The sequence below is a fragment of the Andrographis paniculata genome, unplaced genomic scaffold (genome assembly GCF_009805555.1).
Source record: "Andrographis paniculata isolate CXL003 unplaced genomic scaffold, ASM980555v1 Contig61END, whole genome shotgun sequence".
Taxonomy (NCBI): domain Eukaryota; kingdom Viridiplantae; phylum Streptophyta; class Magnoliopsida; order Lamiales; family Acanthaceae; genus Andrographis; species Andrographis paniculata.
The window spans coordinates 688,680-709,570 of record NW_026137597.1 but is presented as its reverse complement, the minus strand read 5'-3'; the positions used below and the strand labels follow the sequence as shown (position 1 = coordinate 709,570).

The 20,891-nt window shown below is 36.4% G+C and overlaps 2 protein-coding genes and 1 non-coding gene across 3 annotated transcripts; all 3 read right to left on the bottom strand.

Annotated features, from left to right (window-relative positions):
• Positions 1–1,443: 1,443 nt before the first annotated feature.
• On the bottom strand, positions 1,444–2,055 carry LOC127260262 (secreted RxLR effector protein 161-like). The gene has a single exon (XM_051287972.1). It carries the CDS (start codon positions 2,053–2,055, stop codon positions 1,444–1,446), a length of 612 nt encoding a protein of 203 aa, XP_051143929.1.
• A 10,730-nt stretch (positions 2,056–12,785) lies between these two features.
• TRNAT-UGU (transfer RNA threonine (anticodon UGU)) lies at positions 12,786–12,857 on the bottom strand. The gene has a single exon. It is a non-coding gene; the product is annotated as a tRNA-Thr (tRNA).
• Positions 12,858–12,979: 122 nt separating this feature from the next.
• On the bottom strand, positions 12,980–20,493 carry LOC127260363 (pentatricopeptide repeat-containing protein At4g35850, mitochondrial). The gene is made up of 13 exons (XM_051288089.1): positions 20,316–20,493; positions 20,094–20,229; positions 19,716–19,878; positions 16,288–16,353; positions 16,096–16,193; positions 15,842–15,959; positions 15,435–15,644; positions 15,040–15,116; positions 13,997–14,090; positions 13,731–13,796; positions 13,536–13,613; positions 13,350–13,451; positions 12,980–13,234 (listed from the first exon to the last, which is right to left on the bottom strand). Exons 1-13 carry the CDS (start codon positions 20,335–20,337, stop codon positions 13,139–13,141), a joined length of 1,326 nt encoding a protein of 441 aa, XP_051144046.1. The 5' UTR covers positions 20,338–20,493; the 3' UTR covers positions 12,980–13,138.
• Between the last annotated feature and the right edge of the window lie 398 nt (positions 20,494–20,891).

Here is a 20,891-nt window from a genome sequence, read left to right as displayed (position 1 = left end):
ACCATTCAACATTGCATTTGTTTAACTTTTGATGTGTGGACTGCATGTACGGGAAACAGTTATATTTGTTTGACTGCTCATTTTGTTGATGAAAAATTGGAAGTTGAATAGTAAGATATTAATTTTTGATCACTTTCCCCTCCACACACTGGACTTGAATAAGCTGCAAAAGTATTCGAATTTTTTAAAGAATAGGGAATTGAAGAAAAAATATTTTTTTTGACATTGGATAATGCATGAAGCAATGATACTACTATGCAGAGTATTTTGAGATATCAGCTCTCTGTGAATGACAATTTATTGTGTGGAGGTGAATTTTTTCACATTCGTTGTTTGGCTCACATATTGAATCTTATTATGCAAGATGATTTAAAAGTTGGTGCAGTAGCTTTGAGTAAAAGAATCTGTGAAATATGTTTAAGGTTCAGAAGGTCGGATGAAAGTATTTCAGGAGTGTGTGAGGGAAATTAAAGAAATTAATACTAATATTGGTTTGAGGAATGATGTATGCACTCGATAAAATTCAACGTACTTGATGTTGGATAATGCTATAAAGTACAAAAAGGCTTTTATTTCCCTCAAATTGAAAGACAGTTGATACAAATTAAGTCCTTCAAATGAGGAATGAAAAAAAGGTAAGAAGTTATGCAATTTTGTTGAGCCGTTACCAAGTTGATTTCTGGTTCATCTTATCCAACATTAAACTTGTACTTTATGCAAGTGTGGAAAATTAAATGTTTGTTAAAAAATAACTTGTCAAGTGATGATGCAATTATAAGTGGGATGTGTAAAATTATGATTGCACAATTTGACAAGTATTTGGATGATTATAATATTGTGCTTGCATTTGGAGCTGTTCTCGACCCAACCTTGGATAAAATTGCAATCGTTAGATTCTTTTTATTCAAAGGTTGAAAATGATTTTGTGAAATGTCAAGAAAATGTAAGACTTGTGAAAAATAAATTATATAAACTTTTTAAAGGTTATAATAATGTTATCAACTCAAGTTCATCACAACCTCAGTTGTCATCTTCTTTGCATACATCTCACATTAGAGAAGTCAGGGGAAAAAATAAAATGTTCTTTAGTGGAAGTACTCTATTATTATTATTATTATTTTCTTGCAGAATTTTTTTTTTTTTTTATGTACATATTTATTTGTTTAGTTTTGTACTTAATTTTGTAAATCAGACCACAATAAGTGCTGAAAAAAATTAATTGTGTTGGAATTAACGGAATAATATTATTTCTCAACTAAAATTAGGGTTACATCGTCGTGTATATACATATTGATATATCATCATAAATATAGACATATATATTACAATATATATCAACATCCCTCCTCAAACTCAAGGTGAGAGTGTGGAAACCAGCTTGAGTTTTCTCAAGAACGACTGAAAGCGGCCGGGTAAATGAGGCCTGGTGAAGCCCTCAACAGTCTAATCAGCAGAAGAAGTGGAGGACAAGGAGACGTTGCCGTTAGCAACGTGATGACAGACAAGGTGACAGTCGATCCCAATATATTTCGTACGCTCGTGAAAAACATCATTCGTCGAAATCTTCATGGCATTCAGACTGTCACAATGAATAGTGGTAGCAGAGGGCTGAGACACACCGAGAGCAGCCAATAGCCATTGAAGCCATAGAAGCTCGGTAGTGGTATCCGCAAGAGCTCGATACGCGGACTCCGCACTGGACCGAGAGACGACTATCTGTTTCTTGCTACGCCAAGAAATAAGTGAATCATCGATAAAGAAACAAAATCCAGTAGTCGAGCGACGATCGGTGGGATCTCCTGCCCAATCAGCATTAGAGTACCCAGTTAAAACCAAGGACGAGCGAGCTGAATAATGGAGACCATGAAGGAGAGTGTCTTTGACGTACTGAAGAATCCACAGAACAGCAGAGTAATGAGTCGTCCGAGGAGCGGACATGAACTGACTAACGATATGAACAGCATAGGCAATGTCAGGTCGAGTAACAATCAGATATATCAGGCTTCCCACCAGCTGACGATATAAGGTAGGATCGTCAAGAGGGACACCATCCATCGGAGTAAGGCGACAGTCAGACTCAAGAGGCGTAGGCGTGGTCTTAGAGTCAGTGAGACCTGCTCTAGATAGAAGGTCGGAGGCATACTTAGCTTGAGAAAGACAATACCCGTTGGAGATCTCAAGACCGAGAAAGTACCAAAGAGCCCCAAACTCTTCATTTCAAAGTTGCTGTGGAGATGATCCTGTAGTTCAGAGATGCCGGACTGATCATCTCCTGTGATGATCATGTCATCCACATAAAGTAACATAATAGTAACACCAGCAGACCCGCGTCAAGTGAATAAAGCAGAATCATGATAGCTGGAACTAAATCCAAGCTGGAGCATAGCAGAGCTAAATTTCGAAAACTAAGCTCGGGGTGCTTGTTTCAAACCGTATAGAGCACGATGAAGTTTACATACCTTGGACGACGTGGGAAAACTAGGAGGAAAAGACATGTAAATGTCCTCAGATAGATCACCATGCAGGAATGCATTCTTGACATCGAGCTGATGTAGAGGCCACCGCGAGTGGCAGCGATAGCTATAAGACAACGGATAGAGGTGAGACAAGCAACGGGGGCAAAGGTCTCCTCATAGTCGATACTATACTCCCGGGTGTAGCCTTTAGCTACCAAACGAGCCTTGTAGGCTCTATGGATCCATCATAATGTGTTTTGATACGGAATACCCACTTACAGCCGATAGGTTTCTTGCCTCGAGGAAAGATCAACCATATCCCACATGTGGGTTTTCTCCAAAGCTTGTAACTCCTCAGACATAGTCTGCAGCCACAACGGGTCCGTATATGCCTCACGAAAGGACCTGGGCTCATGGTGGGACAATGTGGCAGAGAAGCAGTGATAATCGAGTAAGTGAGTAGGGAGATGACTAACCCAAGTGGAATAGCGAGGGCCAGGATCAGGGTCCGAGGTCGAAGTAGTGTCAGGATCTGGTGGTGGTGACGGATCAGAGTCGGGAGTAGTGGTGGGCTCGGGGATCAGCGTCGGCTCAGGAGGCACAATCGGGACAGCGTCAGGAGCAGAGGACGGAGCCTTATCGTCGGAAGAAAATAGAGGTGGAGAGGACAAGGTAAAGAACGGAGACGAACGATCAAAGGGAACTCGAAATTTGGACAAGGTAGAGAACTTGGTATTTTCCAAATATATGAAATGACGAGAAATACATAACCTATTGGAAATAGGATCCCAACAACGATAACCCTTATGCTTTACCCAGTATCCCAAGAAGCAACACAAATGCGCGCGAGGTTCTAACTTGGTGTGCTCATGAGGAAGGAGGACGACGAAGCTGACACAACCAAAGGGGCGGAGAAGACTATAATCAGGGGCTCAATTAAATAGTCTTTCAAATGGACTGACATTACCCATGATAGAGGAAGGGAAAAAATTTATAGTGTAGACAGCAGTAAGTGCGGCTTCCCCCAAAAACTGAAGACTGACATCGTTTACAGTGGAGTTGACGACTCTGAGTAGGTGGTCGGGCGTTGACCGCAAGAACAGAATCAAGCGGAGGAGCCTTGGCGAGGTGAAGACGTGTTTCCTCAAAAATAATATCCTGAATAGCTGCATCCAATGTAGGAAGTGGGTGCCGATGTAACTAGGAGGCACGAACTGCCTCATACTCTGGACGCAAAGCCATCAAGATCTGAATGAGGCGAAGATGATCTGGACTTATCTCAATCTGGTCCAACCGATGCCAAAAAAGGTTGCACTTGCGCAAAAAAGTCGTTGACAGATTGTCCTGGTTCCTGTTTCATATTATGAAGTGTACTTCATAGTTGATAATAGTACGCCAAATCAGTAGCATGAAAGTGGACTGCCAAGAAATCTTACGCTGCCTTAGCAGTTTCAAATTAAGCAAGTTGCACATGTACCGTCGGAGTGGAAGTGTTGCACAACCAGGTAGGAATCTGATGGTTCTTACTGTCCCAATCCTCCAATTTTTCAATATATGATTCAACAGCTTTAGCGGTAGGCGCAACTTCTCCTATAGTGACCGGAGCAATATGAGCAACTATATCCCCTGTAATAACCCGCCATAACTTCCTACCTATCAAAAAACTTTTCATTGATTGTGTCCATAAATTATAATTATCCCCAGATAAAGTAATATTAATCAGAACATGGACATCCATCTTTTTCATATGAAAAGAGAAAGAAGCAACCACAAATAATATCTAACGGCGAAATTGCAAGATCAAAAGTAGCCGAAAAAAGCACGGACAGAGGATCGAGTCGGATCCAAAACCCAAAAGAACAGACGATCAAAAAATAGTGCTCAAATAGGAAAACAAATTATACCATGAGAGACAAAATCAAATTCCGAGAAAGACGCCGGAAAAAGCTCCGGCAGCCGCCGCCGCACGCGCCGTCACGTGCCGCCTAGGCGTCCGACGGTGAAACTTCGTCATGCACATGAGATCGCTATGCGCCGCCGTTCGCCGTGAAATTTCGGGTGCCGGACTGTCTCGCGGTGACGCATCTGGTGGTGGGGGCGGTGTCGATTGAGGATCGCCGGAAAGATGGATAACGGAAGGGGCAATGTGATTTGGTTATACGGGGAGAAATCGGGGCTTTGATACCATATTGGAATTAACGGAATAATATTATTTCTCAACTAAAATTAGGGTTACATCGTCATATATATATTGATATATTATCATAAATATAGATATATATTACAATATATATCAACAAATTGGATATCTATTAAGAAGAATGAACATTGGAGTATGATCAATATGAAGATATGAATGTGTTGGAATATTAGTAAGGTCAAAGTCATCGACATCCTGAGCTTGAATGACATGTGATATACTATCTATTCTCATTACAATAGTTGCATCTGAATCAACTTTCTCTATTGGTGGTCATATTTTCACAAAGTACAGAAGTTCTATGGTTCTTCGAAGAATTCAAACTTTGATTTGCACATGTAATTGGTAACATGGATTTTCTATTGGTAAGTTATATTATATTATAAATATTTAAATTAAATTGTTTTTGTTATATTTTTCTATATTACTCTGATTTATTTTATTCGTAGATGATATTGATGATGATGATGATGGAGGTGGTGATGACGATGATGATGATGATGATGATGATGATTGCATAAGGAATAAGACACCCATGTCAGACGTATGGTCTAATATATTGCATATTAGCGAAGATGAACACAAAGAAAATGAAGAGCATTTTAATAATGATATGATTGATTAATTTTAATTTTGAAAATATTATGTTTGCGCATTTGGATGTTGAAAATTGAAATTTTGCTATGAACTAATATATTATTTGTTTTGAAATATTTATTATTTGAATTCTATAATACAATTATTTTTTACTTAATTTTTAGATATTTAATTATAAAAATTAATAATTTTAATATTTGTAAAAGGTCTGGAGGTTGGCTCGCCACCCGTAATTGAGTTGGGTTGAGTTCATTAAATTTTAGACCGCCCCGGGTTGGCCCGCAAATAATCTGCTTATTTGCGGATTATAGTGGGTTATAGGTTAATCCGTCCCGTTAACCCATTTTGATAATTCTAAGCATAGACTGATTTTAATTTTTTGAAGGTAATTTTGTCATATATGGTTTGAATTCTTTCATTTTTTGTGTATGAATTTCTAGATATGATCTGGAGTGAATTTTTTATACTTGGGTTTCTTTTGTGATTCATATGTTCTTTGATTTTGGTAATTTGAAGTGATTTTAATGGTGAGTGTTTATCTTGAATTAAATTTTATTTTGTTACATTTTAGTTTTTTTCTTGAATAGGTTTTGAATTTCAGGTTATCTGGTAGTTTTGATTGCTATAAATATGGTGTTAGGATGCGTAGTATTTTTTGGGATTTGTATAATGAAGGTGTGGGAAGTGTCATCTCCGAAAGTGTGGGTGATAGAGATGAATGCGGTGCTAGACGCCAACATGAAAATGATGCAGTGATAGGGGTTTAAGTCACCCTCGTTGAAAATTGATGGTGTTTCTACACCAATGGCAGATTGATTGATTCATTGTTGGTGAGTAAATATATATATATATATATGTTTGAATTGTTTGTTTTGATTGATTAATTTGTTTAAGGAAAGGGGAAGGAAATAATTAACTTAATAGTAGTTATGAATTTGTAGGATGTGAATTGTTGTTATGCTGCTGCGTGCTATGATTTGATCTGCTTTGCTCATTCATTAATAATAATTTTATTTTAGCTCTCTTAGTTTTCAATATGATCATTTTGGTTTTGATTGAAAAAAATAAAAATAAAAATAGTCACATTGGTTTTTCGCAAGATCAAACTTCACTGAAGTCAATCTACGGTTCTCGGCTGATTGATGCAAGAGATCTACACCATAAGCAATTGCCAATCAGCGTAAACTCAAACTAGCATGTTGGCCCCCAAATACAATTGTTCCTAATTGATTCATGCCTTATTATGTCATGATAAGGCGATATCTTGATGAAACAAATTGTAGCTACGATATAATTCCAGCACATGAGAGGGACATTCACAAAGAAAAAGAAATATTAGTATGATTAACAAACACAAAACAACATGCATGATAAATGAAGTTGTTGAAAGAGTAAAAAAATTGCCGGTTGGTTTGTGCAGATGTGGTGTCGGGGTGTGGATAGCGAGATTGGAGATTGGGTAAGGTGTGAGAGAGAGGGTTGAGGAGACGGTGGAACGGATGATCGAATTCGAATGCATAGACAGAGAGGATAAATAAATGTGGGTAGAGGGGATTCAACATATGTTGCATTTGCAAATCGTTTGATAAAAATGTACATTGTGATAATCTATGTATGTATAAGTTATATTTCATGCCAAGATTGGTGTTTCCTTTGTATTATTTACATTATTATTTTACCAAATAAAAATAAATAAAAGAAGAAATTGGAATATTGATATCTTATGTAAAAAAAGTTTCATAAGTCATTGTTTATAAAAAAATTGCAAAGCCCGAACAACCTATTTTACAGCCTGAACACTTATTTGTTGAGGCTTTTTTTTTTCTCTACAAACCATTGTGATTGGTTAAAAGAATAAAAATCTTGCTGGTAAAAAGAAGAAAGAAGAGATGTAAGAAGAGAGCGGTATTTCTAATCCAATTTTATTTGCCCCATTTTTAATAATTTTTAAGCTCAATTAATTATTATTTCGGTTTGTTATATTTCTATATTTGTAGATTAATAAATTTTGAAAAAATAATTAATTCAATTAAAATTTTAACTGATTAATTAATATAAAACAAATTTTGCATGATATCATAGTGATACTGACAGTCTTCACAATGCAAATAAATGATAAAATTAGAAAGAAAACTCAGGCAAAACAACCAATTTGGTGAGTGGAGAGATAAATGTAAAAATTGATAAAATTATTGTTCTAATTTTTTGTGTTTTGGATTGATCTAAGTCTCATATAAATTTCGTCATTCACTCTTATTTTATCTAAAACCAGCACCTATCTCTCTATATCCCCAATTTATGATTGGATTGTTGACAAAATTTGAAAGTTCAGTTAATTTTATTGTTTGCGTTGTGCACCGCATCGATGCGGGCTACTAACTAGCATCCTCTTCACAAGGTATCATCTTATTTATTTAATTTTTACTATTTCTTATTGTATAATAATGTAATTTTCAGAATTTTTATTTATCATATATTTGAATTTTTGTTGGTATATATATATTTCTAATATTTGTGATATTGAATATTCTTGTTGTTATATTTATGTATATGCCATTTTGCTTAATGTATGGATTTGTTACCATTGTCTCTTAGCTTAGAATATTTCAAGCATGCATCATGATATTTAAACTCTACTTTAGAAGATCATTAGAAGAGTAATGAGTTTCAAATTGATAATGATAGTTCTGAAGAAAAAGTAGAGTGTTGAGGACGTGGACTTATGTGATTGATTATTATGGGTAGCATATTTATAAATTCATATGGCAGTAGAGTCAGGTTGATTCACTTGTCATATTTGCAAAAAACTTAAGTGTTATGTCCCAATGATAATCTTTCTAAAATGTATAGTTGGGGAAGCATTGTGTCCTAACGATACATCATCTGGAATACACGTATGATCAGACATCAACGTAATTAGTTGCCTACATTCTAAATGTGGTTTATATGATACAGTTATGCTCCACCACATCATATAGGTCATCTCCGCAATTAGGAATACCCTTGGGCCAAGAACCGATATTCTCTAATCCTCATAAAAGAAAAGAAGTCGAGTTTGTTCACAAGGTTGGGTCGTGATATATAGTTTGTGTGCCGGTAAACATAACTATTTTTTTCCATGCTCCAACCATAACTATTTTTTTCCATAATGCTTACATTTTACTCTGAAAATCATACTATTGTTCTTTGTCACAATATATTCCCTACCAACCACATGAACTAAATAATTTTTAACAGTCATTTGCATATGTTTTTTTATCTTTGAATACCATCCCAAAAATAAGAGCACCGCTACTTTTTGTGTAAACATCTCCATCTACGATTGAGAGTGCCATATATATCTTGTTGAAACTTCTCCTCACACAACTTGTGAAATTATTCAATCGAATGATATTCATTTTGACTACCTAAATGTGGTATTGTACATATTTGAGGATATCCCGATGGCCCCGACTCTTGCCATAATACAGTAGCATCCACACTCCATTTTTCACGGTTCTCATATATCTCCATTTCATCATTTGAGCATGATATTGATTATAATTCACTAGATTTATCTTCTTTCAACTTCTTTACAATCTGTATCTAGTATGTGTGTATCATCGTCTGTTTGCTCAAGCCTTGTGCTGGGATCCACATATGTAGTCTCTACAACCGTGCTTCTTTCATAAGTTGAAATTCAACAAACAACTTCAAACATTGATAACTATATTTTAGATTTAAAAAGTGTTGCATATTGATATCATTCACTGTAATAAACCTCATTCTCTAGTTATTTTATTCATTCGTCCAACTACATGGCATTTTAAAAATCAGATAATATTGCACCTTCTAGGTCAAATTATAAATCAAACTTTGTAAATAGTCTGTCATATATTTTGAATCACAATTATAATTTATTTTATCCGACTTTCGTATAATATTACCATCCAAATACAATAGAATATCAATATTGCTTTGGTCACTGTGCTTCATCTATAAAAAAAATATATGTATTAAATAAAATACTAATAAGAATAATAATATATTATAAAAATGAGCAATATATAAAAAATTATTACACACAAGAAATGCACATAAATATATACATAGACATAATATACAATAAATATAAACCTTACAAATAATACCACTATATTTGTAATCAAACAACAAATATACAATATATAAAAAAAAATGTATAAAAACTCTAAAATAATTTAGTTAAAAATAATACCCGGAAGTTGGACCTTTCGAATAGAAATTTTGCTTTAGAAACAAACACACAATACACAAAATTTGGAAGACAACAAAATCGTTTAAGATGGTTTAAATTAAAATTAAAAGTATAAAAATTTTCAAAATTCCTACAATTAAAATATAAAGATTCTTAGAACTACTTCATATGAAAAAAATTTCGAAAAAATAAGAATTTTAAAAAGTCCTATATTTAATGTTTTCAATGTTTATAATTTATAGATATAGAAGTTTTTATTATTTTGTATCTAAAAATTTTGAAAACTTCTATAATTTATAGATATAGAAGCTCTCAAAACTTATTCAGAGGCTACATTTTAAAACCATACTTTGACTTAGGACATTTTAAAAAATATATCCAAATTGGAAGGGGTCTTTTAAGTGAATCAAGTATAACATTTATATCAATAATGTGCTTTTTTTTTTTTTTTTCAATAAGTTCATGCGAATTTTTTTTTAAATAATATATTTGCAATAGAATAATTTTTTAATAAATTATTTCAAAATGCACGTGATTGAGAACAATAACGCACTGCAACTCAAATAGTAACTCGTGTTGATCTAAAAGATCAAACTGAAAGAGAGAGAGAGTGACAAAGGGACATCGGGACTAGCCTATGCAATGCAATTAATATTTAGACCTAGCCAGCCACTTCACTTCCTCACCACAGACATTTCTTTCAAAGTTATCTCCTCCCGACAAGGCCCTCATCTATGAACCCCTAAGGCAACTATAGCAGAATCAGACCTGCATTCCTTCGTTCGTCGGACATCCCACCAGATCCCAAAACGGAGTTTTATCGAGCTGATCCTACCCGACTTCTTAAGTATTTTTACGACCTAGCCAAGCTTTCTACTATCATAACAGCCTAATTATGAACATATAATCACAAGGGGGGTGGGGGGGGAGGGGGAGAGATGGGATCCAATTAAGCAAGCTCAGTTAAGCTCAACAAACCTGACCCTAGTTATGTATAGATTCTTGGGTGCCATGCCATGAAATGCAGGTTCCAGCTGATTGGGTACCTGGTTTGCCATCCATCTCCGCCACACTAGTCAGGACCATCCCTGCACCTATCCAAAGCATGCACGTTTATATGGCTCTAAAACGATCATCATTCCCACTGAAAAGAGCACACACTACTATACAAATTAATAAGAACATAAAACTTGCAATTAATGTAACTAGAACAAGGATATGCCATTCTAATATAAAAATGTGAGACTTAGTATGATGATGAAGATAGGTTGTATTTTAAATATGCATTCAAGCTGCATCTGTAGTCAGCTTTAGGAAAAGGATGGGACAAGAAGATGATAAAATACTTGTAAGAGTCATATTGTATATCCGACAAGGGATTTGCACAAGGCTATTGAACCCAATTCCAACCTCATCTTTCATCCCACGGAACACCTAAAAATTTAAACAGGAAAATAGTTCAAGAAATCCTAACCATCCTTGTTACATCCAATGATCTACAAGACATGACTTGAAGCCCAATCCAAAATATCCCAAACCAGGTCACTGAGAATCCACAAGCTCGCAGAATCTTTACCCTCTTCAGGATTCTGTAATTCTAAAATAAGATTGCACGCTGAGTCTGTGCTCAGGCCCCCAGGAGTTTCGTATCATGTCCTTGGAGAACAAGGGCATAATCTAGCTGATCACTACAGTATTGCTCTAATGAAGAACAAGATCAAGTTTTGATGATTCCCAAAACAGTATACATAGCTAATATAGCAAAGCTAACTCATTTTCTTTAACAGTTACACGATGATAATACCAGGACAACTGATATCAAAGATGCACTACATCTTGATCCCTAGCAAAATGACCCAAAGTAGACCATTGATGTATGATTACAATTACACTTCTTTCATCAAACAAAAACATACAAGCAAGATTATATAAACAAAATCTAGGCAATTTTGCAAACCTGTCTCCACGAAATTCTACCTATATATAGTGTCGATTACATAGGTAGTAGGTACCAAGACCATGCTTATTGATTGAGATTCCATAATAATCATGCTAGACATACTTTTATTTTAGGATTGTGTAATAATTGTATTATATATAATTCCAGTAACTAAACATGCCATAATGGTTCCCACCTCAGCAACCTACCCACTGCTTACCGACTTTTGCCCGTGAAATCCATTCCAGCCAAGCAATCTCCATACTCCATACTAATACTCCAAGTTCTATTTAAGAATTGAAACAACAAAGTACAGAAACCTTGAATGCAGTTAGCAAGGCTTTACAGAAAATTATCACCCAGCACTCTGAAAATAACTAAGAAATCCTTAAGCACATTGGTACTATGCTCCTCAGTTCTGCAACAAATATAAAAAATCCACCGAAATCTATTCCCAAATAAGCTGTAGTACAATCAGCTGTAGAGAATCAATTCGTAAAATAGAAGGAGCAATGGCAATACAATGCTGGCAATAAAAGGAGCAAATAATGAACTATCCGTAATGTGATTCATCCCCTCTGTCAGCAATGGTAAAATGATACTTGCATCATAAAATTTATGAATTATTGCTACGATGCTGAATAGGAACAAAACACCTTTAGGCGGGGAATTCTATAGCAAAAAAAAATCAAATGTCAAAATTAGAAGAAATAACAATCCATCAACTACGTTCTCTTCCTGAGACGCTTCCTCAGCTTCTTCAGCTTATGCTTGTTCATCTTCTTTTTTCTCTTCTTCTTCACACTATCGGCTTTAATAACACGAGAATCATCCACCACCGATTCGTCGTCAAGTTCAGACCGAACTAACGGGGACGGAGAATTCGGGTTCAGAAAAAGCCCCCAAGAAAAACTCGGGTAGAAGTGCCCACCGAAGGAACTATCTTGTTTCAGAAAATCTGATTTGGAGGGATTCGGAAACGACAAAATATTATTAGAATCAGAGACCTGGGAAAGCGCAGGCCGCAGCAATGTAGGGAGTGGCAGACGGCGAAACTGGGAAAAGGTTTTAGCGGCTGTTTGCGATTGGGCTCTGAGGAGGAGTAGTTTCTGTAGCGTTGGAGGCACCATCTTTCTTGCAGTAGAGGAAACACAAGAAATAAACCATGAATCACACTCTATTCAATCAGATAAGCTGCGGAACTACGATCTACGTAATGCGAAATACCCCAATTTCTATTGGAGGTGAAAAATTAGGGTTTTGAGACACAGGGAGGAGGACCGCACTTTGAACCTCAAAGGTCTGTAAAAACAAACACGATTTTATACCGGACTGAACACGTTTTTAGTTTAAAATTTTAGGAAAAACATAAATTATTGCCCCCATGCAGGATCGAACTACAGACCTTCAGTTTACAAGACTGACGCTCTACCACTGAGCTATAGGGGCTAATTTTGAGTGAAACTGGTTCAGTATATTACTTATCTAAATTATTATAGTAAATTTACTGTACATCTTCTATATTTTATTGACAAAAAATGTCCATGCGAAATTGCCAGGTAGCTATCATCTGAAACAGATTTTTGAAGCAATTAAATTAAGTGGCCAAAGGCATTCTCGTGAACCAACATTCTAGGAAGTATAAGAAAAGAAAGAAGAAATATATAGCCAGCCAGGCAGCCTAACACAAAAATGAGGAAAAGCATGTTTTCTTTCAACCAAATCTTGTTTTATCTCCCACTTCCGGGTCCGAATCTAAGGCGAATATTGTTGAGCGTTCGCGAAACCAACATCAGCCGTGGATCGTCTTCAGGTATATCCCTCTCCTGCAGGTAGAAAGTAACAGATCAATTCATAAACAAAACAGGAAATAGTAGCCCAAGATCTGTGTTTGAATCATGCAACAAGTGATCGATATCATCCTAAGTTAAAGTAACTCGCCTTCAAACCATTGTAATATGCTTCCACAGCAGGGAGCGATGGAGTCAAATTACGAGCTTGCATCATGTCCCATATGAAGTTGGCAGTCGTAAAACCACCAGTCTGCACAGAATGTAACGACAGCTGTGTCATTCTCCCTCGATTAGATAAAATTTGATAGATAGTGTAAAACAAGTCGGTAAATACCTTTTCACCGGAGGCAATAAGGAGGAGATCATTGCCCATTTTAAAATTCAAGAAGAACCCCCTAGAATTCATTTGAACCTGAAGGGCAAAATATAACAACATATAATCGCCCCAACAGACTACCTACCTCAACTACAAGGAAACTGTCAACAAATTACATCACAGCCAAAACAGTTACATATATCCGAAGCATACCAGTGTATCTTGAGCTAGTTGCATGCCCCTCGGAGTATAACCAACCATTGCACCCTCAGCCAATGTCTGAAGAAAGATAAAAAGGCACATCAGTTACCTGATATATACGGTCTTATGCAAAAAAAGAAACCAAATAGATTGTCATCGCAATGAAAACATTAATATGTTAGTAAAGGATTAATAAGTTACAGATATTCTAGCAAGGTAACTATGTGGCAATAGTTTAATAACAGATGCTAAATTTGAAGGTTAACTTCAAAACTCACCACATAGAGTTCAATCATAGGTAGTCTGTTAGAATTCATGTAGTCCTCAAAAACTTTCACCCCACGGTCAATGTCCCCAGCATGAAGATAACACCTACATAAGTTATGCGCACAGTATCAACTTCTGCAGAATAAAGAAGCAAATGTAGTTCTTTCATAGCATATTGATATAGGAAAATGCGTCCGAATCATGCCATTGATATCCAAATTCCATGAATTCTATGGAGGAAATGACATGGCAGTAAAGCAATACATCAGAGTTTCATTTCCTTGCCATTTCTTCTCTAATCATAAATATGGTCAAAATCAAGAATGAATGTATGAAATAGATATTAAAATTACAGTATCATTTGATTTTATGTATAAACTTGGCTATCCCAAAGCTTTCATTTCCGAATGGAGCCTTCATATATTATTGTTGGAATTAACTTAGCTTTTCAACCCAAAACTTAATTAGGACAGGTGGAAAGCCACTTCAATATAATGGCCAAATTTAAATGTTTGGTTGGTAAGAGATAGTTGTCCATGTTGACAAAGGGACCAGAAATATCTCAAACAATAGAATTTATGAATATTAGAAGCAACTTCCACTATATATGAGTAAAGTGCAGATATAAGCCAATTCAAGAGATTGTAGTGAAAGGGTATCTTGCCTGATTTTACTATTCTAGAATGTCTTTTCCCATTGCACTTGCTCTATTGAAATACAATGTTCATAACATCAAATTGTAGCTTTATAGCAATGAAATTTATATTATACCAAAGCATGAACATCTACTAGACATATAGTGTACAATGTTAATAACATCAATGGAGCAAGTGTACAATGTTAATAACATCAAATTGTAGCTTTAAAGCAATGAAATTTATATTGTACCAAAGCATCAAAATCTACTAGACATATAGTACGAGGAAACAAATTATAACAACAATTATCCAAAACACTCAACAGGTAGTATATCCTGTATAATAAAATGGAAGAGCTGAAACACACAGGAAAAATGTGCATGTCATAAGTAGGTGAGCGGTCAAACAAAGACTACCTCATAATTTGCATCAATATAAAAACATCAGGAGATTTTCCATTGTTCTCAAGAATCTCCAAGAGTTTATCAGTAGCCTGCAAGAATTCAAACAATTAAATAAATGATTGAAGGCTGAGTTACTTTCCAAATATCAGACTTGAGCAAGCACTGCAGAGTGGAAAACACATATATGCCACAAGTGCGCTTGTTCTTTCAACATGAAAAAGATTGGTAGTTGTCATACAAAGTATGTGGTTCTTCAACCACTATATCAGGCACTTATGTTTAAATGAAAACAGGATCCCCATATTGATAACTGAAGTCATAACATGAGCCAATGCAACCAATATTATAAAAGCAGGAGAAGTAAAATCAAGAGAAAAATGGAAACAAACAAACTCTAAACTTGTTACCTTGACATCCCTGAGATCAGCAAAAGCATGAAATGCAACGTGATACACAGTCAGTTGTCTGGCTATGAATCCACCACGGCGATGAACATATTCAGCAGTAGGAAGATTATACAACTCTTCTTCAGAAATACCCATCATAACATTTTCAGCAGTGTCTCTTGTTTGATCAATTGAGGACCATCCTTTGGACTGCTCAACAAGCTCCAAAATCTTTTCCAGAAAGGACATAATAAATCTTATTATCAGATGTACAAAAGAAATTGCACCGAAAAATGAAATTCTTAAGGTACATGATCATTATACTTTGGATCTTGCATCATCTAAAAGAGCTGATTTATTATTTTCCGCATTCATAAAGGAATTGCAAGCACCCAAAATTAAATTTTACAGGTGTACATGACCATTACTTTGGAACCTGTGTCATCAGAAAGACTTGACTTGTTCTTGTGTGCAACTATAATTCCAGCATAGCAGAATTTGTTCAAACCAAGACCAGCAGCAGTCATATCTCGAACTATTGCATATCTGCAAAATCAGAGAATAATTTTAAGAAGAGCCCCGCATGTGGCAAATCTTTATTAAATAAATAACACCAATCAGGAAAGAAAAACCTCAAATGCTGCAAATCATATACTACAATTATCCCAAGAACTAAGCTTACACTCTATCTAATCTCCCGGATGCTGCACATGCATGAAGCAGGCATATGTATGTTTGTGCATTGGGCTTCACTCCATATATCTTCATTTCATCAAGAAGCTTCAATTCAAAGGCAACAAAATCAATAACGAAGTCTCATTAACTCTTAACACACTTAATTAAACACTTGAAAGTCAAAACATAGTAGAAATACCCGAACTGCCTGATCTGAATTCTTGCACTTTCCACATGTAGATATCAAATAGTTGTATAAATCAACCTGAGGAAAGAAAATATTTTTTATCAATGTATGTAGCTCTCAGCAACAAGGTCAGCATATATATTCAGAACAACAGATGCCAGCCCTGATCCTGGACTATATGGGATATTGAATTTGTTTTGATGACTTTACATGTCCTCATTTTTTCAGCTAGTGGCTACTACAAGGCACAATCATGGAGACAGAGAAAACGTTGAGAGTGTTATTGGCATTGTATAAGAAGTCGGAGATAAAATGGATGATCATGAAGAAACAAATGGATAGTCTGTGCCACTGTCCACACATATAACATGGACGAGTTACCTATCTGAATTAATTAGAGAAGACAGAATTAGCTCAGGTTTACTGTAGCTGAATGGTGCCAAATATTTTTCATGAAGATGGTGATTTTGGAGGTATATCTAAAAAAACATGATAAAATAAATATTCAAATTAAAATCACTTAATGGAGAATTCTCTGGCCAACCATAATAACTGTTTCTAAGGTATTTGGAGGCTACAAATCTTTGTATGGTGTTAACATAGATCCATCTTTGTACAGCTGGTGTGGGATGTAGCATACAAGAAAGAAGAATGATTGTGAAGGACAGTGATTGAAAGAGAGTGATGAAAAAACCTAAATAAAAAAGGGGGGAAAATCACAAGAATGGTGTGTAATAACTAACCCTTTTTCCTTGCAATCACCATGCAGCAATCACTTCAAGTAATTCAACAACACTAGGTCTATTCAGTTATATTTATGTTTTGGTGACTTACAAAACCATTACATAGATAATTAGAGAATAGTTTCAGTTGGTAGTACCTAAATCAACAATTGGGAAACAAATTGATAACCATGGTGCACAGAATATGAGATCACAGGTTGAGGGATTATGTCACATCCAGTCTATTACTAAATCATTACACTAACATCCATCAGAGGTCAGTAAAAGTTTTAGAAAAACAGAAATGACGAGGCTCAAAGCCTTGGAATTGGGCCATAACACACTGATGAAGTTGGTGTGATTGCAATATAAATAGCAGGAGACTGTTATGGAGTTGGGTAAAGTCAAGATCTATATTAGAAGAGGGAGAAGCACCAGACTCACTTACGATCATTATTATTTTATTCCTTATTATTTATCTTATTATTTTATTTACTATTTAATTGTTGATTATGAGTCTTGGACTTGGCCCATAAGTCCGCCTATATATAAGGCGCATCTAGGTCATGTTAGGTTAGGCTGTCATTATTTTAGTTTTGGTTACAGAGCGAATTAGTTTTCCTCTTTAGTACTCTATTTTCATTTTTACCATTGATTCGAATAAATTCTCTCTTCGATAACCCTAAGTCATAACAATTGGTCCGATTTTTCGGATCCTCTACTGACGGAATCATGTCCATCTTCAATCAACAACGATTCAAGCTATTGGAAGCAACTGTTGGAAAAATACAGGAGGAGGTAGACCAGATCCGCCGGGATCTTTCCGCTAAGCTCGAGACTTTGGAAAAACAGAACACGAATAAGATGGTTTCGTTGCAGCAAGAGTTGCTCACAACGATCAAGGCAAAGCTTAGCGGCGGGGCTAACGCCGCCGCGTCAGCGGGTCAGCCACCGACTTATTTCCCGGCACCTTTAGCTTCGCCGATCATGCCGCAGCATCCATTGGCGCCGGATTCTCAACAGTTAGGAGGGGTGACTCTCCGCCACGGTAGCTTCACCACCCCACCCCTCTCAGAAGTCAGACTACCACCATTTGACGGGACAGAGCCTATTGGTTAGGTTGCTCGCGCTGAGCAACAGTTTGAACTCCACCGGGTGCGAATAGAACTCAATGTAGCATTAGCGCGCATCGCCATAGAGGGTACAACGTTCCACTGGTCTCGATGGCAACACTTTCGCCACCCAACCGCCACTTGGGCGGAGTTTTCCCAAGCCCTAGTACTTTGTTTTGATGATCGTTATATAGGGAGTCCTTTCAAGCGCCTTGCCACACTTCGGCAAAAAAGGGGAGTTGATCAACATATCAACGAGTTCATCCAACTTGCAATACAGGTGTCAAGTCTAACGGATGAGCATTACCTCGGATACTTCATGGAGGGATTGCAGCAGAACATCCGCAATCGTCTGAGAACACTAGACCGTAAAGATTTGGACTCAACTATCCAGATGAGCCGTAGCATTGAGTGGGAATTCAATGTTGGTTCTGCAACAATGTTTCAACAGCCTGGACAACCGCCTGGTCAATTTGCGAGTTCGTGCCTTAGCGGTGGAACGCAAATTGGACCTCCGGTAGGTCCCTTTAGTCTTGGGAATGGCATCAGGAGCAATAGACCAGGCACGAACAGCAGCTCCACTAGCGGATGCCCGGGGGCTTCGGACCAATCCTCTGTGCGAGTTCCCTTCCAGAAACTAAGTCGTGAAGAGTATCGCTAGTGTCAATCTAAGCAACTTTGTTATCGTTGTAAGAAGCCTTATACACCATTGCATAAGTGTACAAGCAAGTCCCTTCGAACTTGTGTGGTGGACCCAGACACGAATTGGGTGGCCGAGCTCAAAGAGATGGACGAGGTCGAAGTGTGGACAGAAGATGAGGTCAGATCCACAGAGCTCGAACAAATGGCGGTAAAGGTGACAAGCTCATTCCTCAAGTTTTGATACATTGGCGTGGACTAAAGTACAAGGATTCGACTTTGGTTGATGAAGAGGAATTGCGCTTCCAGTTTCCTGTCTTCCACCTTGAGGACAAGGCGGTTTTTAAGAGGAATGGAGTTGTTATGGAGTTGGGTAAAGTCAAGATTTATATTAGAAGATGAAGAAACACCGCGATAATTATTATTTTATTCTTTATTATTTCTCTTATTATTTTATTTACGGTTTAATTGTTGATTATGAGTCTTGGGCTTGGCCCATAAATCTGCCCATATATAGGGCACATCTAGATCATATTAGGTTAGGCGGTCATTATTTTAGTTTCTTGTTACGGAACAAATTATGGTACTCTATTTCCATTGTTTCCATTGATTCGAATAAATTCTCTCTTCGATAACCCTAACTCATAACAGAGACTAGCACCTTGGTTATGAGTTAAGAGGTGTGCTATCTTGAGATGATCATAATGTACTCCCTAAATAATCAAGTAATGTTTATGTCTTCTCGATGTAGGTATTTATCGAACTAGGAAAGCATAATGTTTTTTGTATATTTTCAATACAGCATAATCTGGAAAACCTACTCTAGATTAACATAAACATATACACATAATTAACACATTAGCAAACGCAACAAATAAGTATGCAGCCACTAACATAGACATCCAAATTATCACAGGCACAAGATCTGAAATATCTAAATGAACAGAAAGAATAGGAAGTAACATACACCGGGAACTAAGCCCATGGCTTTCATTTCATCTCGGAAAAAGAAGGCATCTTGCATTCGAGAGCCTTTCATGGTTCCCACAATGAGAGAGTGGAAGGTATCCCTCTCTGGCTTGACTCCATCCAGCATCATATCATCGTAGACATCCCTCAACAAATAATGCCTACCAATTTTTTCCCCCACATCAGTCAAACATTCATCAGTCATCACACACATCATATACACTAGTGTAATCACTGTATTTGAAATTAATCTTCTTCCTTCAAAGGGGAATTGAAGCTCTAAAACATTTACGTTCCCAATCCCAGGCTCGCGTTGCATATCATCAGAAGAAGAATAAATAAAAGTAGGACATTTCTAAACAAGGAGAGAAGAAACCTTCTCTGTGAAGTGAGAGAACTGATGACGGTATTGTATTCAGCCTCATTGTTAGCATAATTTCGCTTCAAATATTCCTCAGAAGGTGCCGTGAAACTCCGATGTCCTAGTGCTCGAACTAATGCCCGTTGATTTCCTGAGGACACAACACAGCAAGGAATTTTGAAAAACAAATTAAGGGTCCGCTCTGTTCCAATCAGTAAAGACATGGAGGAATCAAACCTGAGAATGCACGGCGGAGCATCGTGAACTGACGGAAAAGGTCTTTGGGGGATTGGGATTGGGATTGAGATTTGGGGATGAAGTAAAATACTCCTCCCTATATAGAAACACGAAAAGAAAGAAAGAAGGAAACAGCGCAGCCAACGCAAGGCATAAACCCTTCGGGGCTTTGGACTTTGGGATCAATTATGTTTAACCTTAATTCTAACAAATACTTTTGGGTGTGTCTCCAGTAGAATTTTTTTTTTTTTTTCTTTTTTTAATTTTTGGAATAAATGGCTAATGTTTAGTGGAGTTTTTTTTTTTTTTTTTTAAATATTTTATCCAAGTGACTATTTGGATAAAATGTCAAAACCAAAATAAAAGTTTTCTAATAAATGTACTTTTATATAAAGTATGAAATATTTTGCATTCAATTATAAATTTTCTATGATTGAATTAAATATTTTATATATATAATATATATATTTTAGTGTTGTGGCACAAAAAGTTAATAAAAAATGGGATGGATTCTCGGGTTTCTCAAAAAAATTGAAAAATATATTAAAAAAGTTTTGACAAAATAAATGAAAGAAA

What these genes read in the sequence shown, in the direction of transcription:
- LOC127260363 (XM_051288089.1), bottom strand. Translation starts at nt 20,337, where the DNA reads ATGCTCCGCCGTGCATTCTCAG. An exon ending in CTGATCTCAGGGATGTCAAG is followed by an intron (nt 15,117 to 15,434) that starts GTAACAAGTTTA and finishes GAATTCTTGCAG; the next exon opens with GCTACTGATAAACTCTTGGA. An exon ending in TTATTGCCTCCGGTGAAAAG is followed by an intron (nt 13,452 to 13,535) that starts GTATTTACCGAC and finishes CATTCTGTGCAG; the next exon opens with ACTGGTGGTTTTACGACTGC.
- LOC127260262 (XM_051287972.1), bottom strand. Translation starts at nt 2,055, where the DNA reads ATGGATGGTGTCCCTCTTGACGATCCTACCTTATATCGTCAGCTGGTG.